The 9415-nt window shown below is 37.5% G+C and overlaps 1 protein-coding gene across 2 annotated transcripts in view; it reads right to left on the bottom strand.

The window, feature by feature from the left end:
* Window positions 1-3080: 3080 nt before the first annotated feature.
* The window catches only part of LOC127415096 (multiple epidermal growth factor-like domains protein 9), a 50433-nt gene continuing 44098 nt past the window's right edge, over window positions 3081-9415 (bottom strand). For both annotated transcript variants that reach the window (XM_051653646.1, XM_051653647.1), the window contains one exon: window positions 3081-7699. In XM_051653646.1, coding sequence (XP_051509606.1) covers window positions 7209-7699 — 491 coding nt within the window. In that variant the 3' untranslated portion in view covers window positions 3081-7208. The remainder of the gene's footprint in view (window positions 7700-9415) is intronic.

The following is a 9415-nucleotide window of genomic DNA, read 5'->3' as shown; positions in this document are numbered from 1 at the left end:
GATTAAAGGAATGACACTTTAGCTTTTGTAGTTCTAGATTTTTTCCTGCTTTTTAGAGTTCAAAGTTGAATATAAATCTGACTAATCATATGAAATGATTTAAGTACATGAGGTATCTGTCAGGCCCCTCATCAGTCTCTGCTTCCTCTCTTCCCTGCTCCAACTCCAACTTCCCTGAGTACTGATTACCCTCACTTGATTTCCATTAGCCACCTCATCAAGGACACTATAAACACTCACCTCTCCCATTCCTGGTTTAGTCTCGTTTGGACTCCTCACGTGTGTATCACTCATCCTTGTGACTCTTCCTGAAGAATGTCTCCTGTGTTAAGTTATTATTTTGTTTGACTTCTCCTTTATTTTTGATACCCAGTTCTGTGCTCCGTGTATATACCCGTGTTTTGTTTGTGTGCTTGAATAAATCGGCGTTTGGGTTCATCATTTCTGTTGTCCTCTTTTCTGAGCATAACAGTATCTTGATAAAATGTTTGCTACTATCAGAACCGGGTCTGAAGGTTCAGTTGATCATCTCTAAAATATACTGGTATATACAAATCATAAAAACTATTATCAATCATCTGTCACAAAGTGTTTAGTTATTTGGTGCAGCTTTATTCCAATTAAGATGTTTTTCACTCGAAGTTATCAAAAAGGTTTAATTGAAGATTTATTGGCTGTAACACTACACCAGATCACACAAAATACGCAAAGTGTGTAGATGTATAATTTTGGCCACATTGCTTACTGTTTATTGTTGTGATTCGGCAATTTCCAGATGCCAAAGATGGATCTAATGATTTTCTCAACCATATCGAACGGTACCAGTTGTTTGTCTTTTGACAGGTTTCTGATGTGACAGTCCTTTGTTCAAATTCTGTGCATTTAGGTTTATCTGTCAAAATGGAAGAGAATGTACTTCGCTTTCCTTTGTAATACTAAGGCTCAGACTCTGCACGTGAAAAATTCCACAGAAATGGGACACCCATTAATCAGTTATACACATCTATCACCCCTTGCATGTATAATTATTTAAGCTTATTGAACTTTTTTTTTTCATAATCATATATGCAAATTTGTGACATTGACCATGTTAACTCATGTAAATGTAATAAATTAAAAAAGGGTCAGATTTCCTTTTCACCTCTAGTACATGCTGTCATTAAGGCAAAATGGGGACATACCAAATACAATAATTCTTAAATTAATTTCAATTTTTCAAACTTTCACTCATTGTTATGCTGATAATGTAATTTATGAAAATACTTGCATAGAAACATTTCTCCTATAGGGGCCTAATGGTGCGTTCAGACCAGAGGCGTCGAGAGCGTCAAATCGACCGGAAGTCATTCATTTTCTATGGCAGCCAGCGTCTCTCAGTGAGAAGCGGCGCGTCCGTGGTCGGCGCATCTTGGGCATTGTGGGCATCAGAGGAGAGTTCAAGTGCGGGCAACATTATGGTAATGAGCTTTGATGCGGTTCCGCGGCAACCTATTGGAATAAAGAAGTGCTCCGCTCTAGCGAAGTCTAGAGAACACAACAGTGTAAACTTTGGTTCCCACCAAATTCAATTTACAGTAGTTCCGAAGACAAAATTGAGGAGAAACTAATTATTGCCGTGGCGGGTTTTCCCGTAATATACGATCTGACCCTGTTTGCTTACAGGGATATAAAATAATAATAATAATAAAAAATAAAAAAATGATGCATGGACAAAGGTGTCTGAAACTGTTGGTATGCCAGGTGAGTTGATGAAGTGGATATTATGGTTTATATAATATTATATATAATATATTGCATGCTAATTTTGGCGCCATAGCATGCAAAACCGTGCTGCCTGATCAATCGGTAACACATTTATACCATCAGCGTTTTCTTTATATATTTAATTACTTTCTGCCATCGATCGATTCCTTACTTTCACATTTAAAAGATTTCATGAGGATATATGCTACTTGTGATAGGTCGGCAAAAAGATACCGGTCGACATGTCTGGATGTTTTGCGGCCCCTTTAAATATAGTTCACAAAACCAAGCATTCCGAATGAACATTGCCGCCTATTTCAACTACGTCAGAGCATCCTCGAATCTTCGATAGCATTGTTGGCAGGGCAGCCAGAGTGAATTTTTGTACCTCTCTGTATGTTATTGTAATTTACAGTGGTGAATTCTCAGGGCCAGCAAAGCCTTCTCTGCTGGCGTAACATGCCAAATAAATAAATATTTTTCATCCTTTCATTCTCAATCACCTTTTTGCCTATGTATTTTTAATCACTTTCCACTCTTAATTAATCTACAAACAAATAGAGAAAAACGAAAAGTTTATCCAGTCAGAATTTATTCCTTAATACTTACAAGCGAAGCGTGACGGCTGTTTCACAAATCACATGCCTGAAGCAGCACTTGAGTCTGAGCGCCCCATCAGGCCTTCAGAATTTCCACAGAATCCCTCAACAGTGCAAATGAATGGGCAACTAATGTCAGATTGTCAGATTCATCAGCCAATCAGATTGATTTATTTGTTCTTGGTGGGTGTGATCTTTAGGATATGTCCCGGTCGAGGCCTTCTAGCTAGCCTTGAGTGACGCATTCACACTTTAAGTGATGTACGTAATTGAAAAAGTGAAGAGCGTGAGATCTTGCTGACGAGTCAGCTGTCATCACTGCTGGTATTGCTGTTGAGAAAGAGATCCTTATGGATTTACAAACCCGAGATGTTCTGCATGACCGTTTGATTGCTTAATTTATTAAACAGGAAAGGAGGACTGATTTTCATTTCAAGTAAATTGGTAAGTGCTTTTTGCATTGTTATAGCAACATCAGGAGTTTTCGAAGTGTAAATTAGGCTGCTTGAGCATTCAGCGTAAAGTCGGATTTTACATCTTCCTACTAGGAAAAGTGCAATGGAATGCATTTTGAAGTCAGAATTACAACTTGTAGGCTCATGCAGAAATTCTCAACTCCGATTTTGCCGAGATGCAGGGGCATGGTGTCACACAAACATGGCGACACTCAGGGAGATTTACAAAGTAATTGATAAACATTCACTTTATTAAGTAATATCGATAAATGAGTTTGTTTCCACATTACATTATATTAAAGCATGTTTAACAAACGCCTGCAGAAACAGGTGTATAAAACATTATAATCTCTTTTGATAATCGTACACATGAAGTACAAATGCTAGTGCTGCAGCATTGTTCATCAGTTGGGTTGCTAGGAGACATCTCTAATGAGAGTCAAACCCCTGCTAAGCTAACGGGTGCATTGCAGTTCCAAATATTGGGGAATGGAATGGATTTATGGTCGGAGATATCAAGTAGGAATATCCATTCATTACAACTTGAATGGAACACAGCATAACCGTGTACCCTGACAAAACGAAATTTACTGCAAGCAAAATTTAAATCGCAAATATTATTAGATAGATTTTTCCAGGTATTATAGACATCCTTGGTAGATTCATATGAAAAATTATGATTTTTGAATGTCTGTTCGGGAGACATTCATTTCACAAAACAGTCATGCTGCAGTTAAAATTAGGCTTGCTTGAGCAATATGAGTTGTTTCAAGTTCTGGCTTTCGTGCATGGACGTGTTTTTAAAATGTCAATTGGTATTACTAGTTAGCTGTGACATAATGTATGATGCCCAAAGGCATAGGGTGTCTTATTCATTGTGAAACTGTGTTTTCTTAATGGCATGAATCACACTGAAGGCCTAGACTTTTAATGCATGGCCTGCCGCTGGTAATTTATTGTGTCTGCATCTAAAATTAAAAAGGGGTAATACAACTAGTGTCAGTTTCACACTAGTTGAAACTGTGTAGTACAGTGGCAAGAAAAAGTATGTGAACCCCTTGGAATTGCCTGCATTTATGTATAAATTTGTTTTAACTGATAAAACAAATTATTGTATTGTTCTTGTACATATTAAATACAACATTCCAACATTCAGTGTAGGTTGGAAAAAGTACAGTTTTTAAATGCATAGGCTAATGACGTCAACTAAAGCAAGTCAGGAGTTGGCAAACCTGGCATCCAATTAATGGAACGAGATTGAGGGTGTGGGTTAGAGCTACTTTGACTTGTAAAAGCGCTCAAATATTTTAAGTTTGCTATTCATAAGAAGCATCTGTTAACGTGGACCATGCCTCTCAAAAAAGAGATCTCAGAAGACCTACGATCAAGAATTGTTGCTTTGCATAAACCTGGAAAGGTTAAAAAGTTATCTAGAGGAGCTTAAATATTCATCTATCCACAGTTAGACAAATTGTCTATAAATGACGACGATTTAGTACTGTGGCTACTCTCTCTAGAAGTGGCCATCCAGCCAAGGTGATTCAAAGGGCACACCACAGAATGCCCAATGAGGTAAAAAAAGAACCCTAGAGTGACAGCTAAAGATTGAAGGAATCATTGGAACTGGTTGACATATATCTTGAAAGTATACTATACGCAAAACATTAAACAGGCATGGTGTCCTGAAGTAAGCCGCTGCCTTCCAACAAAAACATTGCTGCATGCCTTAAGTTTGAAAAAGACCACCTTGACACCACAACGCTACTGGTAAAAGTATTTGTGGACTGATGAAACTAAGGTTGAATTCTTTGGGAGAAACACATAGCACTGCGTATGGCATGAAAAGTACACCGTATACCAACATGAAAACATCATCCCAACAGTGAAGTACAGTGGAGGGAGCATCATGATTTGGGGCTGCTTTGGCGCCTGGACCGCTTGCCATCATCAAGTGAAAACCACATTTCCAAGTTTATCAAGATATCCTACAGGATTTTGTAAGCAAGAATGATCCAAAATGTTCTTTCTGAATGTTGTGCAGGTCTAATATGTAGCTACTGGAAATGCTTGATTGAGGTTATTGCTGACAAAGGAGGATCGACCAGTTATTAAATCCAAGGGTTCACTTACTTTTTCCACAGCACTGTGAATGCTTAATAGGGATGTGTTCAATAAAGGCATGAACGATTATAACTGTGTGTTGTTAGCTTAAGCACATTGTGTTTGTCTATACTTGTGACTTTGATGAAGATTTATGACCAAATAATGAAGAAAACCAGCTAATTCCAAAGGGTTCACATACTTTTTCTTGCTACTGTATCTGTCACTGACATTAGTACACAAACAAATACTCAGTAAACCTATAAAAGAAAGTAACTTAAACACTTTGGATGATTTGCGTGTATATGGCATTCATTTATTTCAAGAAACAATCCACAAATGTGGAAAAACATCTATCAAAAGAGCTGATTTGATCATGATTAGCTCAGATCGTTCTAACTGAATATGAAGAGGATTTCAACCAGATATAGGTCTGGATGTCTGCCAGCAGCTCTCTGGGAATGATTGCTCTTGCCTCATCCACTAAGCTGAATTTAGCTACTCACTTGAGGAACAAAGACTGTCGTGACATCTGTACATGCCTTAAGGTTTCTATTCTCAGGAGTTTTTTGAAAGGTATGATGGAACCTGGAAAACATGCACAGCAGTAGGTTTTAAAAAGGTTTTTTTTTAAGAGTCCTGTGATTAAAAATATTGAGGTGTGTCTAAAATTCCAAATCACTATTCTACGGAATTGCAAAGCACTCAATTCACTTGCATTCAGTCTGAAAAATATACTGTCTTATTTAGGCATATATTTTGATTCAATAATCCTTTAATTTCTGTCATTTGACAACTCAGGAATGAGAAAATACAGTATTTTCCACAGACATCCCATATACAGTGAATTATTAATGTGTAACCTGACTTAATAAATAGACAGAAAATAAGACTCCAGAGGAGGAAATAAGACTTCCAACATGTCTTGTCAATGAGGTTGTGCTCACAATTCACAAGAGTTTGCATTCAGTATGGTACACTGTACAATGCAGCATGATGATTGAAAAACAGCAATAAAATAAGAACAGAGACAAAACACAAAGGATAAATAAATAGTAGTCAAAATGATGTTAAAAACAACAACACAGTAATTCAATTAAAAAGACCAGTCCTTTGTCCAAATCATCAAAATGATCCCAAATCACATTTAAAAGTGTCCTTTTGGACAAATGGAGGTGAAAAAACAAATTGTGTCCTCTGTTGTACCTTATAGGTTCCCAAACACACTTCACAATGTCCTCTAAAAGTCAGAATATTGTACACTACTGTGTCTTTTTATGCTTACATGGCTTTCGTGTCTACAATATTGTGTCAAATATTTAAATAAGTATTCGTGATACTATGCAGCAGAATCTATCCATGCTCACACTGTCTTTTTGTACATTCCTGCGTAGAATCCAGCTCCACACAGTTAGAATTGAAACTGTCTCCACCCTCTCTCTCCCACACACATACATACACACCCACACAAACATACACAAACACAAACACAGTAAGGCTGAAACAGGTGCGAGTATTACCAGTAACCCAGGTATGACAGTTATGTAACATGTTTGCTTTTGGTTCCAATTTGTAACAAATATTTCCTCTGATCTTTGCAAGAAACGGGAAACTATATTGCAAAGACTGCATTTCAAAGCGCTGCCTTTGATGTGTGTACGAAATAGTCCAAGTCAAAGATAGCCGCTTTGCACTGACATACTTTTCCTCCATAACAAATATCACCTGATTGGCAGCCTTGGTATCTTTACAAAAGCCTTGTTCATTTTGAACTTGTAAGTTCCTATCTTTTCTGAGTAAAGATGTTTGGATGTATAAAAAGCTTATGTAATTGTCCTTAGTTCCATGCGTATGCCCGGCGGTTTTTAAGAGTAGAGTTATTGTCTCAAAAACTTGTTGGCTTCCTATACAGACAACAGTATTAGTTGTCATTATCCTGCTGTGCTGGTCCAAAGGTCTGTCAAGTTCCATGCCTATTTAATAGGGGAGATGAAGCCCTATTCATGTAGAAGTTTCAACTGAACTGTCTTTAAACTCAAACACAAAAAGCTTAGAGTCTCATTTAAGAGGCAGCACAAAATGTTCTTGTAAATAATTATTTTCTATGCGTTTATGGGCTACCATAATGTAATATGTTAATGGCTTGTCTTGAATTTAATAGAGTCCTCCAAAATGGTACAGGAAATATCTTTTGTGAGAACAGGTTGCATGAGGATATGCAATGGGACCTCATAGGGGAGCTAAATAATATGTAGAATTAAATAAACAAGTAAGTTTGGCTCCCAGAGCAGATATAATCGTGACAACTTTTTCACGCTTTGTACATGTTGGCGGCAGTGGCTAGCGCTAACTGCCCATTGGCTGCTACCACGCATGGCTCCTCCTCTAATAGTACATTAGGGTCCGCGTGCGGGATGCTGTCATGGTAACTGTTGAAGCTGATGTTATCTTCCTTAAGCTCAATGGTCCAAAAAGGGGCATTCAGTTTACGGTTCCGATACTCGCGATACGTATACACGCCTCCGACGAAGCCCATGAGGAGAACGACGGCGACGATGATGACAGCGAGAATGATAATGTTAAACTGCGTCCAGGACACCACGGTCAGGGCCGAAGCTGTGCTGTTGTGTCCTGCAGAGTCTACAGTGCCGGACTGCAGGGTCGGGAGGCTGGGGTGGGTGGTGGTGGAGGGGAAGGAGGAAGTGAGGAGGCAAAATGGAGGTGTGGAAAGAATGGAACGTGTGGATTTGGGATTTTCGGCAGTGGAGGTCTTGATGTCTTGAGTTGGGAGGATTTTCACAGCTGAGAGAGAGAGAGAGTAAATGATAAAAATGCTTAGTGGATTTGCAGAGATAAAGGATACAAGTGAAAAATTATGAACTTTTATTTTTTTAGAAAAAAGTGCCAGACTTTGCTAAAACCCATGCATGTTCATGGGATCTGCATGTACAACACAGCCATACATTTTATCAAGTGGTAACCTGCAAATTACCTTAAGGAGATATTTCTACTTGAACAAACCCTTAAATATTTTTGTTTGTGTACCTAACAATGTAGTCAGATTGATTCAGTAATGTTAAATAATACTTGTCACTTGAATAAAAAAAGTTATTTAAGTTTTACGACATAAACATCTACATAAAATTTTGGTTACCAGGCAAAAAAAAGAAAAAAAGAAAAATGTAAATATGTTTTTTTTTCTTTTGATATCCTCCTTAGACCCGAGCGTGACTGCTGTATGTATTTTCCATTTCCCTTTTTGATTTGTAACTAGTAGCATCTAATAAAAATGCAACAACAAAAAAATTTAATCCTAGAGCAAATAGTTTCCTAAAAATGTATGTCCACATGTGGACAGCGGGAACTAAGTTGCGAAATTTTAAATGATACTAAGCTATAGAAAGTACGATTCTTTTTTTTTTTTTTTTTATCAAATTGTTTATTATGTTTTCAGGAGTGTTGGTTATTCATGTTTTTGAGATATTACAGACATTATATCTGATTTTCTGTAAAGCTGTTTTGGAACAATGTGTATTGGGGAAAGCACAAATAAAAAATATACAAATAAAAATTATTTGACTTGATTTGGCTTTTATGTTACAATGTTTTTTTTTTTTTTTTCCTTCTTTGGCAACAAAATCTCAATGTTCTCTCTTTGCACTGTCAAACAAACAAGTGACAGCCAGTGCTGAAGCATTTTACCAATCAGAAATTAGCATAATTAATTCTGATACAAGTAATGGCCAGCTTCGTCCAATCACTGCCAACCATGTTAAAATAAAATTATACATTATAAATTCTGAATCTATGTTCTGATTATCATTGTCCCATGTCTGTCAGCCATGTTGAGTGGTTTAAACATCATCTGCAGCCTGAAACTGAACTTTTGATAGGAAGTTTGGATTGAATGCAGTTGGCTTCTATAGGAAAGCTATAGGATGCTCCCTATTTAGTGAATGACTTAACATCCAGTGTGCTGTCTGTCTGTACTGTACTCAGATCAGTTCAAAATGTACCTTATTTTCATCCTAACTCCATATAAAGCCTCTGAAACCTTAATTAGGTTTCTTAGGGTACATTTACATGACAACGATGTACTAAAAAAGGAAACGTTTTTCCTTTGAGTTTTTGAAAAGTTTCACGTACAGACGACAACGTTGTCAAAACGATCCCCGTTCACATGGATCTGTGAAAACGACTAAAAACGCTGTATTATGCATGCCAGGCCAGTAGTTGGCGATGTCACTTTGTAAAGAAACACTGCACACATAAGCATTCTTCCACAGAGCGGTGAATACAAACAATGAAGATGGCGAAAACATCGAGCAATTTTGTCTGGACAAAATCTTGAGCAGCACAAACACAGTCCTGTAGTCCGCCATTGTAGTTTTGAATGTCTCACGCATTGTTTTGAAGTACTCACGTGCATGCCTATAGATTGAACACGTAATACGTGTGCGCATGATGTCAACGTTTTCACAAATTTGTTTTTGTATGTTTACACAGAGACGATAACGC

This window comes from Myxocyprinus asiaticus, chromosome 24, assembly GCF_019703515.2.
Source record: "Myxocyprinus asiaticus isolate MX2 ecotype Aquarium Trade chromosome 24, UBuf_Myxa_2, whole genome shotgun sequence".
NCBI classification, from domain to species: domain Eukaryota; kingdom Metazoa; phylum Chordata; class Actinopteri; order Cypriniformes; family Catostomidae; genus Myxocyprinus; species Myxocyprinus asiaticus.
This window is presented reverse-complemented; position numbering and strand designations above follow the sequence as displayed.